Source organism: Salvelinus namaycush, chromosome 37 (genome assembly GCF_016432855.1).
Source record: "Salvelinus namaycush isolate Seneca chromosome 37, SaNama_1.0, whole genome shotgun sequence".
In the NCBI taxonomy this organism is placed as follows: domain Eukaryota; kingdom Metazoa; phylum Chordata; class Actinopteri; order Salmoniformes; family Salmonidae; genus Salvelinus; species Salvelinus namaycush.
The window spans coordinates 12,674,384-12,694,975 of NC_052343.1; the positions used below are offsets into that span (position 1 = coordinate 12,674,384).

Genomic DNA, 20,592 nt, shown 5'->3' on the forward strand with positions numbered 1-20,592 from the left:
TAACTCCTTCAAGACTGTTGAAAAAGCATTCCAGGTGAAGCTGGTTGAGAGAATGCCAAGGGTGTGCAAAGTTGTCATCAAGGCAAAGGGTGGCTACTTTGAAGAATCTCAAATATAAAATAGATTTTGATTTGTTTAACACTCTTTAGGTTACTACATGATTCCATGTGTGTTATTTCATAGTTATGATTTCTTCACTATTATTCTATGATGTAGAGAATGGTAAAAATAAAAACCCTTGAATGAGTAGGTGTGTCCAAACTTTCGACTGGTACTGTATGCTTCAGTAAGATTGGATTTTTTGCATTTATAGCAATGGTTTTCAACTGTACTACAGAAAATTAAGGTTGTGGTGGACGCTACAGAGAGGTATTTGGGTGTATGAGACTTAACGTCAGAAGAGTTACAGGGTGTGTTGTGTGGTGGTGACTTGTCATTTCAGGCTGTTGGCCTGAGCTAGGCCTATATATATTTAAATAGTGGAATAGGGTGGTGAGTGTAGGGTTAGATGGTAGGGTATTTGGTGATTTTTTTAAATGTTGTATTTACAAGCCAAGTATACGGGAGTTATACTCCAGTCTAGTAGGTGGCGGTAATGCAACATTTATTGGATGCCAACCGCCGTTAAACCTCATCGAAGAAGAATAAGAAGCGTAGTCTTTTCCGGTGCCATGTCAGCCTGCTGAATTTACCTCATGGTTCAAGTCGAACTGTGAAAACGTTTTCATTTATCCCTTTTGAACAACAATGTGAGTCTAGATAACCAGACGAGGTAAAATAATTAGTACCATTACCCCGGTCGTTGTTTATGATTTCATAGCCAGCACTTATTAGCACAGCAATGACTTCCATTCAAGTGTAAATGTTATCTTAAAACTAACTAGCTAGCTAGCTTGTTAGCTAAACCCAAACTGAACTTTGCCTGAGCAGTCTTTTTTGCGGACTTGCAAACAGAATTTGTATATTATATTTGAGAAAATAGTATTCTTTGTGCATTGCTGTTCAACTATCTAATACATAAATGTTGACATCTGATACTGAAGACCTGTCAAATGCAGTGTAATATAGCTAACGTTAGCTAGCTAACATGTTCATTTCTTTAGAAATAAATGGCAGAAACTGTTCAGGAAAAGAGCCGTGGACTGAAGTTTGCAGAGCAACAGCTACTGCGTCATGGCTGGGAACAAGGTAATGTTAATGTTAGATTTTCAGAAAGGTATTTAGTAACAGTACGGTATAGTCATTTAATGATGGGCAATATGCTAGCTAATGAACATTTTAAGATTACAGGCAGGAGTTTCTATATCAAGTGTAACGTTATACATATGTCAGCTTGAACTTGCTTGTAAATTACATTGGTAGGCAGGGCAAACCAGTTTTGGTGATTTAAATCCATCAAAGGACGTTTTTGGACTCATTCAGCAGTTTTTACCTGATTTTAAGTACAATACCATTGGAAATGAATGTTGAAAGTTACATTTGTATTCCTGAAACTTGTGTTAAATGATGCTGGCACTGCTTCCTGTTGACAAGACATTTGGATAAATAGCCCAATGTCAACAGTTTTAACGTGTCCAAATCAATAACCAATAATCAGAAACAGTTTATCTTGAAAACATAAAATGTACTATCATACATGTGCAACAATTAGTAATCATATTACTTTGTATTTTTTATGCACCAAAAACCCTGTTTTGACAGGTGGCAATAAATCACTGATATCGATTAGGGGGGAAATCGGGTTGTATGCTCTGTTGAAACTTAAAACCACATGACAACTGGACATATTTTTACATCACTGGTTAGAGAACAACTTGCAGAAGACAGTGGGCTACATTGGGGTGATGCATTTTGATTTGGGGGTCGCCAAAACAGATAAAGAAACGCACTGCTTATTTGTAAATCACTCATATCGAAAACCACATGGAATGTGTTCATTACTGGTTAGAGGAGAATTTGTAGAAGACTGCTAACTACATTTTGAAGTGTTGAACAGGGGGTAAACGTTTGGAGTGTAGCGCTGTTTAAACTAACACTATTTAAAGGCCTCACAGAATCATGGAATAACTTGTACATGGTTGGTTAGATGAGAACTTGTAGAAGGCTGCGATGTATATTTTGGAATGTCGGATGTTGATTTCGCCATCACGAAAAAGGGAACAAACCACTGTTAACCCAAACGTTGTGATTAGTTTAAGTTATCACGACCCATAGGATATCAACAGTGACAACGGCTGGCTGTTATTTAAGTGATAGTTTGATTGTCAAATCCATTGGTGTGTGGCCAGCAACTTTTAAAGAGAGACTGAGAGAGAGAACTTTGAAAGATACTTTTTTTGTGCCATTTCATTAACGGCGTGTTCTGCGCATCCCAGCACGTGTGACAATCAATGGTACAAAACCAAAGATATTGATCTGTTTTGAGCAATAAATCTTGTCATCGTGATGACTATATTCTTTTATAATCACCAATCTGAGGTAAAAGGATATGTAATTCCACAAAATGTTATGGTTTGAAAATGCAAGCTTGTTAGGTAGTAACAAACTGTCCACATTAGGGAAATTAGCGCAATATTCAATTCAATATGGCAAAATAATTAAACATGTCAATTTAAGATGATTGTCTATGTTGCCTACTCACAAACTATTGCAACAATGACATCTATTTCTCACTAATTTAATGATTTGGAGTGTAAAAAAATGCTCTCAAACACAATTTAACCGGGCGCTCTAGACTAGAGCCTCCGTAGTGTCTGTGCCGCAGCCTGAATGTTTGATGTCCCTACTAGTAGTAGTTGCCAGTCGTATCTAATTCTGTGTTATGAATGGTAACTAGATTTAATGTTCTTAGTCTACCGCTAATAGAAGACCCCTCACTGTTCACAGGTAAAGGTCTTGGTCGGCAGGAGAATGGTATATCTGAGGCTATCAAAGTCAAAGTGAAATGTGACAAGGGAGGGGTGGGACATCGTCAAGGGGAGCAGTTCACCTTCCATTGGTGGGACCATGTCTTCAACAAAGCATCTTCTAGCCTGGAAGTGGAATCTGGTGAGGTAAGTCCTCAGAGGGGGTGTGTGAAATGAAAGATTATTTTACCACTAGGCCACTCACACGCATACACACATTCACACACTTACATTGGGCCTAGGCTACATCTCCACCTTTCTGTTCTAGAATGGTGTGCAGGTGAAGAAGTTGGTGGAGGAGGAAGAGGAAGGAATGATCTCCAACAAGAAGCCAACGAAAGCCATGTTGGGAAGAGACAAACTTTATGGATGCTTTGTGAAGGTACAGAAAAACAAATCCAACTGGAACACACCCATATCTGTGCCAATGAGCGCTCTTGATAGTACAGAAAGATACTGCACTTAGGCTAATGATATGGACTGGAACTGTTTTATGTCTCTTCCTCCTAGTCTGCCACCCTCCTGGCAGGACTGGAGCAGCCAGAGCAGAAGTCCTCCAGTACAGATGACAGCAGCTCTGACGATGAGGACCAGAGACTGGACCTCTCCAGCACCACCAAGTAAGAACCTCACTGCCCAATACCATCCACCACCATACAGGGATTGATATCAGTTTGTGAAGGTTATTTGTTTTCATGTCAATGTGAAGATTAAACCCATACATTGTTAATGACAGTGGTTTTATGTACTCACAGGTTTAAATATTAAATGCTATTTCCCTCTCCCTTTGTATAGGCTATCAGACGCTGACCTGGTGAAGGCTTGTGGAGGACGCACCGCTCACAAGTAAGTTGCTTGTCACCAATACTTTTGTAATAAACTATAAACAAATCACATGAATGTGTGTTCTATCTTGGTGCATGCTGTTGGTGAAGGGCTTGAACCTGGTCTTAATTAGGAAGCTAAACATTGTCCCTATTCCTGTTCGCAACAGAGGAGCCAGACACGGCCTTACCATGAGTGCCAAGCTAGCCAGACTGGAGCAGCAGGAGCAAGAGTTTATGGCAAAGTATGGCAAGAAAAACCAACTAGCGGCTGCAACACCAGATAGCGTCACTACCCAGCCAGCTGCCCAGATCCCTGAGGATGAACTGACGCATGAGACCCCGGGGAAGAAGGCCAAAAAGAAAAAGAGGAAGAATCACTCAGAGGATACCCGTGAGAATGTGGCTGAAGAGAACGCTGATTCTGCTGTTGTCTCCGGAAGTACCAACATGGAAATAAAGGTGAAAAAGAAGAAAAAGAAGGAAAGTTTAAAGGAGAACACTGGGGAGGTGGCGGTGGTTCCTGTAGAGGAAGAACTAACATCTGTGGAAGATAATTCAGCAGACAACGCTCAGACAACCAAGAGGAAACGTTCAAAACAGAGGAAGGTGTTGGAAGAGGGCGAGAGCTGTCATCTAAATGGAGAGGTGTGTGAAACTGATGTCATTTCTATAGAGAGTGATGCCGGAGGAGGCTGTGAAGACGCTTCGGAGGGAGAAGGTGCCACTCGGCAACAGACTGACTCAGACACTACTACCAAGAAGAAGAAGTCCTCCAAGAACAAAGAGGTGGCTGAGGAGATGGAACACTCTAAAGATAGAGAAACCAACCAATCAGAAACTGTGGCGGACTCCCCTCCAAAAAAGAAAAAGAAACGGGATGGAACAATGGAGAGAAAGGAAGTGAGAACGGTGGAGGAGGAACCTAAAATAAAAGGTAAAAAAAAAAAAATGCAAGGAGGTCAAGCAGACCGTAGAGGACAGGTTGCACGATGTATTGGACTCCATACCTCTAAAAAAGAAAAAGAAGAAAGCTAAACAACAGGAACCAGTTTGATGAGGACTAGTGGTTGCCTTGTTGGAGAGGAAACAGGTCAGGGATTTGGGTCAGCGCTCTAATACATCTTATAGACACATGAAATCATCGAATGAAATGCAGTATATTTTTAATTAACGCTTATTGCAACACCATGCAAAAATGATGTTTTGTTTCTTGTCAACATTTATTTGTATGGAAAGATTCAACTACAGACTGTAATAAGAAAATATATTTAGTCGTCAACTTGTGTTTTTATACAGCTTCTTGTATGGTGGTCTTGTATTTTTCATATTCTCAACATGCATGTTTTAAACAATGTGATATCAACATCAGATATGAGGTTGCTACATATGAGCACAGTAATGTATTTTCTTTGCTCAATAAACTTTCCTTACTATTTTGTGTGATGAGGTACAAGTGGCAATTAAAGCTGCTGATTTAGAAGTATTACATTGTTTATAAAACAGTGATTTTATTAAAAGCGGAACCTATGAAAGCCCTACACAAATGACTTTATTTTTTATATACTCTTTACAATAGATCTTTGACTGTGAACGTGGCTCAATCTACATTGGAATGCTGAATCATATGGTCAATTAGCCAAAGGTGCATTGTTTGGGTTAGTTAAAGCACAATCATGACCCCACAGGTTGATGCTTCCAAAACCTATGAAAATAATACAATGAATGAAAAAAAACGTAATAAAAAAATTATTTAGGGCTGGAAGATCCACGTTAAGAATTGAAGGTAATGGTTTCCGATTGGGCCGGCATGCAGCATTTACCGTGAATGCAGTCTGCGAACGTGGGAACATTGATTTTAAATTTCAATCGAGCTATAATGCGGACCTTCGACGGTACCGATTGAATCTAGCCCTTAGTGAAGAATTGTTGTAGGCAACATGCTTTGTTGTATTTATACTGATTGGAATGTCCTTACACATGAGTCAGATTCTGATTACGTCCATCAACCCAAAGCCATTGACTGTCTTCTGCTATGTCAGTCAGGCCAATCCAGTACCCATGATCATCATAGTAGATTTGAGTGTTGAGAATTAATTCCTGAATGAGAAATTAAGGAAACCCCACGTAGATACAAATGAGTAAATAGGCTACATTTAACAGTTAGCCGCAGTTCTGTGAGGCAGCGTGACAGTGTCTAAACGTTATGGATATATGCATCTTATCTGGTCCAAATGAAAGAAAATACGGTATGAAAGTACTTCCTGTAGTCAGTCCCCTACTTTTTTTGAATGGGCTTCAAGCTTACATAATCAAATTCGCGAAAAGGCAGTTATACACTGAGTGTACACAACATTAGGAACACCTTTTGTACACTCAGTGTATAAGATATATATACAATTCTATTCGTATTCATGTATTGATTTGCTCATACCCGATTCCTTTTATCAAAATATTTGACGCTCAAGAAGTAAGACACAAAGCCGAAAGTTAGAAAAGTCTTATTTGAAGCCCATTCTTAGCCTACAAAACGAGACAACAGGAAGTACCACTTTCATACTGTATAACAAAGAGCACAGATTTAGCCGTCTTAATGAACGTCGTGTTGTGAGGGAGTTTCCTTGAACATACAGTAGCTATAAACAGTTGAAGTCGGAAGTTTACATAAACTTAGGTTGGAGTCATTAAAACTCGTTTTTCAACCACTCCACAAATCTCTTATCAAATTACAGTTTTGTCAAGTTGGTTAGGACACCTACTTTGTGCATGACACAAGTCATTTTTCCAACAATTGAAGGCCTACCTTCAAACTCAGTGCCTCTTTGCTTAACATCATGGGAAAATCAAAATAAATCAGCCAAGACCTCAGAAAAAAAAATTGTAGACCTCCACACATCTGGTTCATCCTTGGGAGAAATTTCCAAACACCTGAAGGTACCACGTTCATCTGTACAAACAATAGTATGCAAGTATAAACACCATGGGACCACGCAGCCGTCATACCGCTCAGGAAGGAGACGAGTTCTGTCTCCTAGAGATGAACGTACTTTGGTGCGAAAAGTGCAAATCAATCTCAGAATAACAGCAAAGGACCTTGTGAAGATGCTGGAGGAAACAGGTACAAAAGTATCTATATCCACAGTAAAACGAGTCCTAAATCGACATAACCTGAAAGGCCGCTCAGCAAGGAAGAAGCCACTGCTCCAAAACCTCCATTAAAAAGCCAGACTACGGTTTGCTACTGCACATGGGGACAAAGATCGTACTTCTTGGAGAAATGTCCTCTGGTCCGATGAAACAAAAATAGAACTGTTAGGCCATAATGACCATCGTTATGTTTGGAGGAAAAAGGGGTAGGCTTGCAAGCCGAAGAACAAAATCCCAACCGTGAAGCACGGGGGTGGCAGCATCATGTTGTGGAGGTGCTTTGCTGCAGGAGGGACTGGTGCACTTCACAAAATAGATGGCATCATGAGGGAGGAAAATCTCAAGACATCAGTCAGGAAGTTAAAGCTTGGTTGCAAATGGGTCTTCCAAGTGGACAATGACCCCAAGCATACTTCCAAAGTTGTGGAAAAATGGCATAAGGACAACAAAGTCAAGGTATTGGAGTGGTCATCACAAAGCCCTGGCCTCAATCCTATACAACAGTTTTGGGCAGAACTGAAAAAGTGTGTGCGAGCAAGGAGGCCTACCAACCTGACTGTTACATGAACTCTGTCAGGAGGAATGGGCCAAAATTCACCCAACTTATTGTGGGAAGTTTGTGGAAGGCTACCCGAAACGTTTGACCCAAGTTAAACAATTGAAAGGCAATGCTACCAAATACTAATTGAGTGTATGTAAACTTCTGACCCACTGGGAATGTTATGAAATAAATAAAAGCTGAAATAAATCATTCTCTCTACTATTATTCTGACATTTCACATTCTTACAATAATGTCGTGATCCTAACTGACCTACGATGGAATTTTTACTAGGATTAAATGTCAGGAATTGTGAAAAACTGAGTTTAAATTTATTTGTCTAAGGTGTATGTAAACTTCCGACTTCAACTGTATCACATATTTTAATATAGTTCCTATTTCACTTTTTGTACATTTTTATTGCTTGAGTAACCCTTTAAAGGTTGTGTGAATCTCCCTTAAAGCACTTACCTGTAGCAGTGTCCTACCTGTTCCTCTTGACTGCCTATGTCAACCAAATCGCCATAGTTATTTTTGCAGTCCTGTCTTCTTCCTTGCCAGATCCTCAAAACGTGACAGACGGGGACTTTAATGTGCACAAACAGTTAACAACTGGATTCGAACATCATCCAGCCAACTTGACGTTTGCACTCTCTATATGTGCAACATAAAACATCCCAACTAATATAATAAAATTAGTACATACCATTTACCAGATGCTTTTGTCCAAAGCGACTTACAGTCATGCGTACATACATTTGTTCTACAAGTGGTCCTGCGAATCAAACCCACTATCCTGGCATTGCAAGTGCCATGCTCTATCAACTGGGCAACAGAGGACCACTACGATCAGCTACATATTGTTTTTGACATTTTAAAGTAACATAAAGCATCACTGTGACATACATTCTGGACCATCAGCATATGAGAAAATTCAAATGAATGAGGAAATATGAACTAGGATGGAAACTTTAACTTTGGTGTTGGCATCTTTATATGGGCAGTAGTTATCAACTGGGAAAGTCTTCAACTGAAATATGACCCCAAGAGTCCAGTTGAGCCCATCCCTGTCTCTTGACAAGTTCATCCTCTCTGCCTTCAATTGCTGGTTTTCACCAATTGAAAATCAATTAATTGGCTACACTAAGCTTGCAGTAGAGATTCATTAGGTCCTGATTGGCTGCCAGTAGGGATATATGCTCATCTGTTAGCTGCTCCAGTTCCCTCAACAAATTTGTGTTGTGCTCTGAGAGGGCAGTGTTGACTGTGGAGAGAGAGAAGGACATACTTACTCAACCTGCACCTCTCCAAATGTCATATTATTTTGTCTTTATGATCCACATACTCACAGTAAACACAGAGAGGTATAATGGCTGACGCAAACAGGACACAAAGAACCCCCAAACACACTGCCACTACTCGAAAGGGTTGAGAGTGGGGAGCATGGCCCTCCTCCACTAGGATTAGCAAAGATAGGAGTGCATTATAGTTACATTTTAATATGCTTCATTAGTGAATCTGACAGTATGCTATCATTCGAAGGAGTCTAATAATTGAACAATAAATGGTGGATATTGATCTCTTATTTAACACATGCTGTGGCAGGACCAGGTTGACTTGGTGCACTCCCCCTCGCCTTTACTTCAACATATAGCGTATGTTCTTCCTTTTTCTCTTTTCTTTCATTCGTTTTTACTGTGGTAAGAATGTAACTTGTCACAGAGAGGTACTTGATGAAACCTTCATTTACAATACATTTGGCATCAATGTTCTCCAACACAGAATTGATAAAACATTAAAATAATCTGGACTAAATAGCTGCCATAACTGGCTCGCTTGCTTTAAGCATCCATCAATTTGAAGATTAAAAAACATGGTGATTTAAATAAAACCGTTTTAGTGCTAGGTCTGGCAGTAAGAATTAGCTTAATTGGTAGAAATGCACAAAAAAAGAGTAAGATAGATGAAGAGAGAAAGAAATGCTAAGACTCAGCTTTTGGTGAAGAACATTTTAGATTTTTTAAAACCATTGTGGATTAATGCAGCTCTTCTGGCATCCTTCAGATAAAAAGAAAGTCATAACCAACGATGTCTGAAATACATGTGTGACTACTGTTAAAAAGCATTCCTTACTCCAGGACTTTTCAACAGGTGACTATCAGGAAAATAGTTCTCTGTCTGTATTGATCTGTTTTATTTAAAGCAAAATTCGAACAGGCTTATGTTTCGTCATTGGACGCCTTCATAAGCGCTTTTTCTTTATTTTTCAGTTTATTTAAAGGTATTTACTTACCTGTTGAAGTGTCCTGGGGTGAGGAAGGCTATTTTTGATTTTCAAGTCCCTCGGTCGAGCACCTGATTCCCTTTTTTTGTTCAAGCTGGTCTGAAGCTTGTTTGGGTACGCTCTATTTCTACAAGTGTGACTACTGTTGTTATCCCCAATAGGATCTGTATAAGTACTTCTGGGTCGACTCTGGTCTGCATGAATTACTCACAGATAATCTCCACCCAGCCGGCTCTCTCTCGCTGTAGCAATTGAGCCTGGGGATGAGGTTACTTCACAGACAGACATTTCACTGTACAGATTCACACATCTGACTCAAAGGGGTATGTTTACATGTCATGATGGTAACATTGCTGTGTGGTACTCAATATGGAAAGCTGTAAAGCTGTGGGAAACATAAATAACTATGTTCAGAAACAGAAATAGGATTGTCTTTTATTCCTCACTGGTTGATTCTTAAAAAAGAAGTTGACCGAGCCACATTGACTGGTTACAAGTTCAAGGAAATGCCCTGGGCATTGATGTCTGAAAATGTAGTAATCCTTTTCCCATTTGTCTGTTATATTAAGATAGATATATTAAGTAATTTCCCATATGAATGCAATAGATCTTCAGTACACTATTGAGCCAACACTAAGAGATTGAATGGATGCAGGGTTGCTGCAATGTGGATGTGGGCTGCTGCAATGTTGAAATACTGTCACCAGAGGGTAGTAGTGAGGTCATAATGAATCAGAGAAAATAGCTCCACAACTTGTTATTCCCAATCCTTTATTCAGCCCATCTATTATCCAATAAGATTAATTTGATTTGTTTACTTTGTACACAAAATAGTCTCATGATATGTGTGTATCAGATAAACTAAAACCATTGTGTACACATTTAATAAAATAATTGCAAATGTATTTGCAGACAGTCTTCTACAAAACATTAATGTCAGTCAAATTGTGAGTTTCTCCAAGTGACTGACTCAGACACCAATATCAAAAAGAAGAAGTCGTCCAAGAACAAAGAGGAGGATCCAGTGGAGATGGAACACACTAATGTAAAGAAACCAACCAATCAAAAACTGTGGAGGACTCTCCTCCAAAAAAGAAAAAGAAACAGAGAAAGGAAGGGAGAACAGTGGAGGAGGAACCTAAAATAAAAGATACAAAAAACAAATGCAAATAACTTGGAACAAGATTGATGAGGACTTGCCCAAGATTGTTGGAGAGGCAAAGAGATCAGCCATTGATCAGCTTGTGGCAGAGCTCCAATGTTCAGTTTATCTCATAGACAAATGAAAGCATCAAATTAAATACGGTATATTTAATCTGGACTCAACTGAAATTTTTGCAAAACCATGAAAAAAAGGTGTTTTGTTTCCTGTCAACAATAGACTTTCAGCAATTCAACAATAGAGGTTTATAGTGGAATTGATATTAGAAATCATTTTTTAAACTGGTGTTTATATGCCGATTCTTGTACGGGGGTCTGTATTGTTAATATTCTCAACATGGATGTTTTAAACAATGTGATATCAACATCAGATATGAGGTTGCTAGATATGAGCACAGTAATGTCCATGTATTTTTTACTCAATGAGCTTTCCTTACTACTCTCTGTGATGTCACACATTTGCATGATGCTTAAAGGGGCATCATTTTTGGACTTATAAATTAATGATATGTACCCATTGATTCTTGAAGAATATAATTTATACAGTGCATTCGGAAAGCATTCAGACCCCTTGACTTCTTACACATTTTGGATTTAAATATATATTTTTCATTAATCTACACACAATACCCCCCAAGCAAATGTATTAAAAATAATAAACAGAAATAACCTAAAGGGCCTGTTTGGGCCTGTTTGGCCCTGTCCGGGGGTATCATCGGAAGGGGCCACAGTGTCTCCCGACCCCTCCTTTCTCAGCCTCCAATATTTATGCTGCAGTAGTTTATGTGTCGGGGGGCTAGGGTCAGTCTGTTATATCTGGAGTATTTCTCCTGTCTTACCTGGTGTCCTGTGTGTATTTAAGTATGCTCTCTCTAATTCTTTCTTTCTTTCTCTCTCTCAGAGGACCTGAGCCCTAGGACCATGCCTCAGGACTACCTGGCCTAATGACTCCTTACTGTCCCCAGTCCACCTGGCTGTGCTGCTGCTCCAGTTTCAACTGTTCTGCCTGCGGCTATGGAACCCTGACCTGTTCACCGGACGTGCTACCTGTCCCAGACCTGCTGTTTTCAACTGTCTAGAGACAGCAGGAGCGGTAGAGATACTCTGAATGATCGGCTATGAAAAGCCAACTGACATTTACTCCTGAGGTGCTGACCTGTTGCACCTTCGACAACCACTGTGATTATTATTATTTAACCCTGCTGGTCATCTATGAACATTTGAACATCTTGGCCATGTTCTGTTATAATCTCCACCCGGCACAGCCAGAAGAGGACTGGCCACCCCTCATAGCCTGGTTCCTCTCTAGGTTTCTTCCTAGGTTCTGGCCTTTCTAGGGAGTTTTTCCTAGCCACCGTGCTTCTACACCTGCATTGCTTGCTGTTTGGGGTTTTAGGCTGGGTTTCTGTACAGCACTTTGAGATATCAGCTGATGTAAGAAGGGCTTTATAAATAAATTTGATTTGAAATACCATATTTACATAAGTATTCAGACACTTTGCTACGAGACCCGAAATTGAGCTCAGGTGCATCCTGTTTCCATTGATCATCCTTGACATGCTTCTACAACTTGATTGCAGTCCACTTGTCATAAATTCAATTGATTGGACATGGTTTGGAAAGGCACACACCTATGTATATACGGTCCCACAGTTGACAGTGCTTGTCAGAGCAAAACCAAGCCATGCGGTCGAAGGAATTGTCCGTAGAGCTCCGAGACAGGATTGTGTCGAGGCACAGATCTGGGGAAGGGTACCAAAAAATGTCTGCAGCATTGAAGGTCCCCAAGAATGCAGTGGCCTCCATCATTCTTAAATGGAAGAAGTTTGGAACCACCAAGACACTTCCTAGAGCTGGCTGCCCAGCCAAACGGAGCAATCGGGGGAGAAGGGCCTTGGTCAGGGAGGTGACCAATAATGCGATGGTCAATCTGACAAAGCTTAAAATTTCCTCTGTGGAGATGGAAGAACTTCCAGAAGGACAACCATCTCTGCAGCACTCCACCAATCAGGCCTTTATGGTAGAGTGGCCAGACAGAAGCCACTCCTCAATAAAAGGCACATGACAGCCCACTTGGAGTTTGCCAAAAGGACTCACAGACTATGCGAAAATAGATTCTCTGGTCTGATGAAACCAAGATTGAACTGTTTGACCTGAATGCCAAGAGTCACGCCTGGAGGAAACCTGGCACCATCCCTACAGGGGAGTATGGTGGTGACAGCATCATGCTGTGGGGATGTTTTTCAGCAGCAGGGACTGGGAGACTAATCAAGATCGAGGTAAAGATGAACAGATCAAAGTACAGAGAGATCCTGAAATTCTAAGACCTGTTTTTGCTTTGTCATTATGGGGTGTTGTGTGTTGATTTTTGAGAGGGAAAAAACAATGTAGAATAAGGCTGTAATGTAACAAAATGTGGAGAAAATTCAACGGGTCTGAATACTTCCGAATGCATTGTAAATTCCTTATGAGCTTCGTTCCACTGTCATTCTCCATCACAACCCAAAATATAAGCTTGATTTATTCCAATGTTTGTAATCGAAGTAATTGTCAACAAACACTATATAGCCTCATAACATGGTTAAAACTATTAAGTTTATATAACGGATGGTCAGTCCTTGCACCCATAGCTCTTTCTATGAACTTGACAGTGGTTACATTTCTCCAGCCCCATCCCTCAGCTTTTTTACCAAAACAGGGGCGAGAAATTCTTTGTTATTGTTTCAATTGCTGATTGGCGCTTTAAATAAATATCTCATCTAGTGCATAAAACTTTCGATTTAGCAGAAGTATTGCATAGGTTATAAAACTGAGTGATTTCAGAAAAAAATGTAAACTTCCATTCTACATATTAAACTTGTACTTCATATGCTAAGATGTTTCAAAATCGAAGGAAGAAAATCTTGGAAGACAAGTCTAGCTTTGCTTTGTAAACTGAATATTATATGATTTCTGATCTATGAAAGGCCAAAACAAATGTTATACTAAAACACTACCATACATATAGTTGATCTTTGATTGTGAACATAGAAACAACTGTATGAACATAATACAATAAGACAATATAAGAGGACTAATTCATTGTCATAATGAAATAATTGATATGAAAGAAAATGTGCCTGATTTATATGAAAGCTCAAAACTAAACATTATTTTTTAAATTCACCAAAGCTACATTAAAACAGATCGTTGATTGTTAACATTTCAAAAAACGTACAAAACAGACCTGTGTTTGCGTCAGCCAAATAAGGTTTTCCTTATGTGAATTCTATATTGAAATCACTTCCTGAATTGAGTGAATCTGAATTGACCCCAACAAGCAGATGCAGGGGTCCTTCAATTAGAAGAATAAAACCTCATTTAATTCTCAAAGGAAGATGCAATAATATATGAGCTCAGTATGTGAGAATACTTCTTAAGAGAGTGTTCCTGCAATTTAATCTGACCATATTAATGCTCTACTCTCACAGATCCAACGGTTCTGCATGTCACACCATTCAGCTTTCCAATTAGCCAATGGTGCATTCTTTGGGATAGTTAACACGCAATCACCCCCAGTTTGACTGTTCCAAAACCTGTGAAAAGAGAACACCACCATTAATGAAAATAAATTACTGAGTCAAATAATGATTTAACAATGCTTCTTTGTTGTGTTTACACTGAATAAAATATCCTTACCCATCAGTCAGATTCTGACGACTTCCATTAACCCAGAGCCATTTGCCGTCTTCAGCTTTGTCAGTCAAACCGATCCAATACCCATGATAGTCATCATAGTATTTTTTAGTGTGGTTATGAATGAATTCCTTAATGAGAAGTGAGTGAAACCACAACTTAAGTGTTAGGGAAAATGTACATTTTATAGTAATCCACATTTTCGGGAGGCAGTGTGTAAATGTTGGATCTAATGGATGTAATCAGGTCCAAATGAGAAATAACAAAGAGCACAACAGGAAGTAGCATTGTAATGGGCTTTGTCCTTTTGTCTTTTAGTTATGACTGCTTTGCCCTGAGCCCATAACTATCACACATTTTAATCTAGTTTCTATTTCACTTTTCATTCATTTTATTGTTTATTCATTCATTGTAGTCCCGTGTAGCTCAGTTGGTAGAGCATGGCGCTTGCAACGCCAGGATTGTGGGTTCGATTCCCACGGGGGGCCAGTACAAAAAAAAGTATGAATGTATGTACTTGTAAGTCGCTCTGGATAAGAGCGTCTGCTAAATGACTTTAATGTAAATGTAAATTTTCATTGTTTGATTGACTTAAAGGTTGAGTGAATCTGTCCCTCTAAACCAGTGGTGGAAAAGTACCCAATTGTCACGTTATACTTGAATAAAAGTGAATATACCTTTGATGGGTTTGGATTTCTGAACTTTAAATGTTATTAATCATTAGTTATACTAGATACCTGAGGGGTGCCATAGCCGAGGGGCTACACCAGAGGTTAATGGTTATCTGTAGGGGGAAGGTATATGGTGGGTGCATTTAATCTTGGAATGTACTGAGTGTAAGGAAAGTGATCACATGTGCCAGGCATTGATAAGGGGAGAGAGCCATGGATTAGTGATGAAGGGGGTCGAGGTCAGGTCAGGTCATTTTAAGGGAGAAAGAAAAGTTTATTGCCCGTATCACTTAGTTTCCTGCCTAGCAATAAAGATACAATGTTTAGCGAGAAGGAGGAGACTCCACCCAAAGTGGGGTACAAATACCACTACTATTGTTGACATGTTTTTGTATATTCAGCTGTTCGATCCTTTGGGAAGAATACACTTGGGTTAAGCTTTCATAGTGTCCGTCGAGTTCTTACTCTGGTAATTTCAACCTAACACCTTAATAGAAAATGACTCAAGTAAAAGTAAAAGTCACCCAGTAAAATTCTACTTGACTAAAAGTCTAAAAGTATTTGGTTTAAAATACACGTAAGTATCAAAAGTAAATGTAATTACTAAAATACACTTAAGTATCAAAAGTTAAAGTAAAAGTGTAAGTCATTTCAAATTCCTTATTTTAAGCAAACCAGACGGTACCATTTTCTTGTTTTTTTTAAATTTACGGCTAGCCAAAGACACACTCCAACATTCAGACATCAATTGAAAACGAAGCATGTGTGCTTAGTGAGTTCGCCGGATCAGAGGCAATAGGGATGACCAGGGATGTTCTGTTGATAAGTGTGTGAATTGGACCATTTTCCTGTACTGCTAAATGTAAATGTAATGAGTACGTTTGGGTGTCAAGGACAATGTATGGAGTAAAAAGTATAATATTTTCTAAAGGAATGTAGTGAAGTAAATGTCAAAGTAAAGTATAGATACCCCAAAAAACGACTTAAGTAGTACTTTAAAGTATTTTTACTTAAGTACTTTACACCACTGCTCTAAACTCTTGTTTGCACCAGTGTCCCACCTGTTCTGCTTGACTGCCAATGACTGGCAAATCAGCTTTCTCTTGTTTGCAATATTGTTGGCTTTCTGTCCAGGTCTTCCATTGAGTGTCAGGTTGCACAATCAGGTAACAACTAGATTGGAACAACATCCAGCCATCTTGACAAGAGTTACACACTCTCTCTACAACAATAAAACATTTACAGTATTAACGCTACAATATAAACACAATTAGTTTTGTTAATACTGTATATTCATTTTAAGTGTAATATCTAATAAGTAATGTATTTTAATGTACAAGAAAGGGGATTACCTCCTGTGCCAACGTTTTGTGAACAATATTTCTTGACAGGAAAGTCATCAAACTGAAATATGAACTGAAGATTCCAGTTCAGTCTATCCCTCTCTCTTGACACATTTTCTTTCTCAGCCGCTAAACGTCGGTTTGTAGTGCTGACATTGGTGTAATCACTCTGCAAAATGTGATTGGCTGTACTCAGATTGCTATTGAGATTCATTAGGTCCTGATTGGCCGCCAGTTCCCCCACCAACTTTGTGTTGTGCTCTGAGAGAGCAGTGCTGACTATGGAGAGAGAAGGACATGTTTACTCTATGATGTCATCCTACACCCCTCCAAAATCCATAATACTTTATGATCCACATACTCACAGTAGACACAGAGGCCTATAATGGCTGAAACTAAGAGGGCACAAAGAAGCCCCAAACACACTGCCGCTCCTCGAAAGGGTTGAGAGTGGAGAGCAGACTTCTCTTCCACTAGGAATAGCAAAGATAATGTCATGTTATTAAAACCATACTGTTAGCATAAGAATATACATTTAATGGTAAGCGTTATTCCATCAGCTGAAGAAATCTAATAATTAAACAATAAAAGGTGGATCATTTGATTATGGCGTAGATTCAATCCGGACCACGGAAGATTTGTGCTATAGCGTGGTTGAAATTTTAAAGACATTCGTGGAGACTGCATTCACAGTAAACGCTGCATATGTCGGGTCATTCAGAAATGACCTTAATATTTCTATTGCGCTATAGTCTCGTAAGTCCGGCAACAGCAGTGACTAAGGTCTGGTTTCAATGACAGAGTCTTTCAGCAATTTCAATAAAGGATAAACAGACAACTCTCCCAACAAATCACGAGGCAGGCATGTCAGAACTTTGCGCTTTGAAACAAATGACTAGCCACTTGCAAAATGCTATCATTAAAAATAACCTCTGTGATCTCCATCTTGCTAGCTACTATTTTGTATTTTATTCAAGCGGATAAGGTAGTGACATAGGCAGTGACATCCTCTATGCCAAACTGACATTCTATTACGTACAGACAGAGAGTGTTAAGCCGGAACATTTGAAAGTTGTAGGATGCAACCCGGATCTCTAGAGAGACTAATCATGCTGTAACTCAGATCTTCCACAGTCCGGATTGAATCTAGCCCTATCTCTCAAACACACCTGCTGTGGCAGGATTTTGTTGAGTAACTGCACTTCCCTTAACCTTTACTTCAGCATATGCTGTTTCTTCTTCTTTTTTCTCTGTGGGGAATAGAAAGGAATACACATACATATCCATTAATTGCAACTCATTTGTGAACCAATTTTTGCTTTACATGCCACTATGAAAATCTTATGCCATTAGTAACTCTAACATGTAACCCATATAGCTTTATTTCTTTGTTGTTGATTGGAAGTATGTAAAAAAAAACCTGACAATTACCCCTGTTCCTCAGCCCCAATATCTATATACCTCAGTCCACTTACCAACACACCTAAACCCAATTACCCACACACCCCAGCCCAGTTACCCCCATGCCCTAACCCTAACATACACATGTCAGTACCCTAATATTTATACAATCAACTACCGATACTGTCACGAACGTCGTAATCCTCCTCGTCTGAGGAGGAGTAAGGATCGGACCAAAGCGCAGCGTGGTTTGAATACATTCTTCTATTTAATAAAGAAGAAACGAAGAACACTTGACAAACTTACAAAAACAACAAAACGAACGTGACGCTATAAAACGAAAGTGCAGACACAAGCAACCAACGTATAGACATAGACAATAACCCACAACCCACAATACAAAACAGGCTACCTAATATGGTTCCCAATCAGAGACAACGCAAAACACCTGTCTCTGATTGAGAACCATATCAGGCCAAACACAGAAATAGACAAACCAGACCAACATAGAATGCCCACACAGATCACACCCTGACCAACCAAAACATAAAACATACAAAGCAAACTCTGGTCAGGGCGTGACAGATACACCTATATCCTAGCCTTAATTGCCCTATTTGTTAGTCATAGACCCCAGTTTCTTTGCCAAAACTCCTCATCCCTGTTGCCTTACTATCTCAGCCCTGTTACTCGCTTTGCCTAGGTCTGTATTAACCCAAGTCACCAACAGTAACCTAAATCCAGCCACTCGCTGCACATCTCAACCCTGTTATTTGCATATCTTAGTCCTGTGACCTCTGACCTGTAATCACTTAATAATTTCTAATCATTTCATAGATAAACTCACAGAACAGTGGTATAACACTGGTAGGGGTAAAGTGACTATGAATAGACAATAAACAGCGAGTAGCAGCAGTGTAAAAACAAAGGGGGGGGGGGGGGGTCAATGCAAATAGTCTGGGTGGCCATTTTATTAATTGTTCAGCAGTCTTATGGCTTGGGGGTAGAAGCTGATAAGAAGTCTTTTGGACCTAGACTTGGCGCTCCGGTACCGCTTGCTGTGCGGTAGCAGAGAGAACAGTCTATGACTTGGGTGGCTGGAATCTTTGACAATGTTTTGGGCCTTCCTCTGACACCGGCTAGTATATAGGTCCTGGATGGCAGGAAGCTTGGCCACAGTGATGTACTGGATCATACGCACTACCCTCTGTAGCGCCTTACGGAGGGATGCCGAGCAGTTGCCATACCAGGCAGTGATGCAACTGGTTCAGGATGCTCTCGATGGTACAGCTGTATAACTTTTTGAGGATCTGGGGACCCATGGCAAATCTCTTCGGTCTCCTGAGGGGGAAAAGGCATTGTCATGCCCTCTTAATTACTTTCTTGGTGTGTTTGGACCATGATAGTTTGTTCATGATGTGAACACCAAGGAACTTGAAACGACTCGCTCCACTACAGCCCCGTTGATGTGAATGGGGGTGTGTTCGGCCCTCCTTTTCCTGTAGTCCACGATCATCTCCTTTGTCTTTCTCACGTTGAGGGAGAGGTTGTTGTCCTGGCACTACACTTCCAGGACTCTGACCTCCGTCCTCTAGGCTGTCTCATTGTGGTCGGTGATCAGGCCTACCACCGTTGTGTCGTCAGCAAACTTAATGATGGTGTTGGAGTTGTGCTTGGCCACGCAGTCGTGGATGAACAGTGAGTCTACGGAAAGCGTGATCACACAGTCGTCCAGAACAACTGGTGCTCTCGTGCATGCTTCAGTATTGCTTGCCTCGAAGCGAGCATAAAAGGCATTTATCCTGTCTGGTAGGCTCGTGTCAGCTTGTGGCTGGGTTTCCCTTTGTAGTCCACAATATTTTGCAAGCCCTGTCACATCAGACGAACATCAGAGTCTGATGACTCTAGCCTTTAGCTCGATGCAGACGTTGCGTGGCTTCTGGTTGGGATATGTACGTATGGTCCCTGTGGGGATGACGTCGTCGATACACTTATTGATGAAGCCGGTGACTGAGGTGGTATACTCCTCAATGCCATTGGATAAATCACGGAACATATTCCAGTCTGTGGTAGCAAAACAGTCCCGTAGCATTCGTGTCATCTGACCACTTCCGTATTGAGCGAGTCACTGGTACTTCCTGCTTTAGTTTTTGCTTGTAAGCAGGAATTTGGAGGATGGAATTATGGTCAGATTTGCCAAATGGAGGACGAGGGAGAGCTTTGTACACGTCTCTGTTTGTGGAGTAAAGGTGGTCTTTTTTTCCCTCTGGTTGAACATATGACATGCTGGTAGAAATAAGGTAAAACGGATATAGGTTTGCCTGCATTAAAGTCCATGGCTACTAGGAGCGACAATTCTGGATGAGCATTTTCTTGTTTGCTTACAGCCTTTTACAGCTCGTTGAGTGCGCTCTTAGTGCCAGCGTCGGTTTGTGGTGGTAAATAAACAGCTACGAAAAATGTAGATGAAAACTCTCTTGGTAGATAGTTTATCATGAGGTACTCATAAGCTACTCTCTATTCGACATCACGCACTAGCTGTTATTGACAAATAGACACACACGCTCACCCCCACCCCTCGTCTTCCCGGACATAGCTGTTCTGTCCTGCCAATGCACAGAAAACCCAGCCAACTGTATAT

At 40.2% G+C, this 20,592-nt stretch overlaps 1 protein-coding gene across 2 annotated transcripts; it reads left to right on the plus strand.

Moving 5' to 3' along the window:
• Positions 1–659: 659 nt before the first annotated feature.
• On the plus strand, positions 660–5,271 carry gpatch4 (G patch domain containing 4). 2 transcript variants are annotated; one of them, XM_038976552.1, is made up of 7 exons: positions 660–772; positions 1,104–1,188; positions 2,887–3,053; positions 3,175–3,288; positions 3,417–3,526; positions 3,702–3,752; positions 3,901–5,271. In XM_038976552.1, the coding sequence occupies exons 2-7, from the start codon at positions 1,110–1,112 to the stop codon at positions 4,766–4,768; spliced, it is 1,389 nt and encodes a 462-aa protein (XP_038832480.1). In that variant the 5' UTR covers positions 660–772; positions 1,104–1,109; the 3' UTR covers positions 4,769–5,271. The 2 variants fall into 2 exon arrangements, with proteins under 2 accessions (XP_038832480.1, XP_038832481.1); XM_038976553.1 differs by having other exon boundaries at positions 660–749.
• Positions 5,272–20,592: the final 15,321 nt, after the last annotated feature.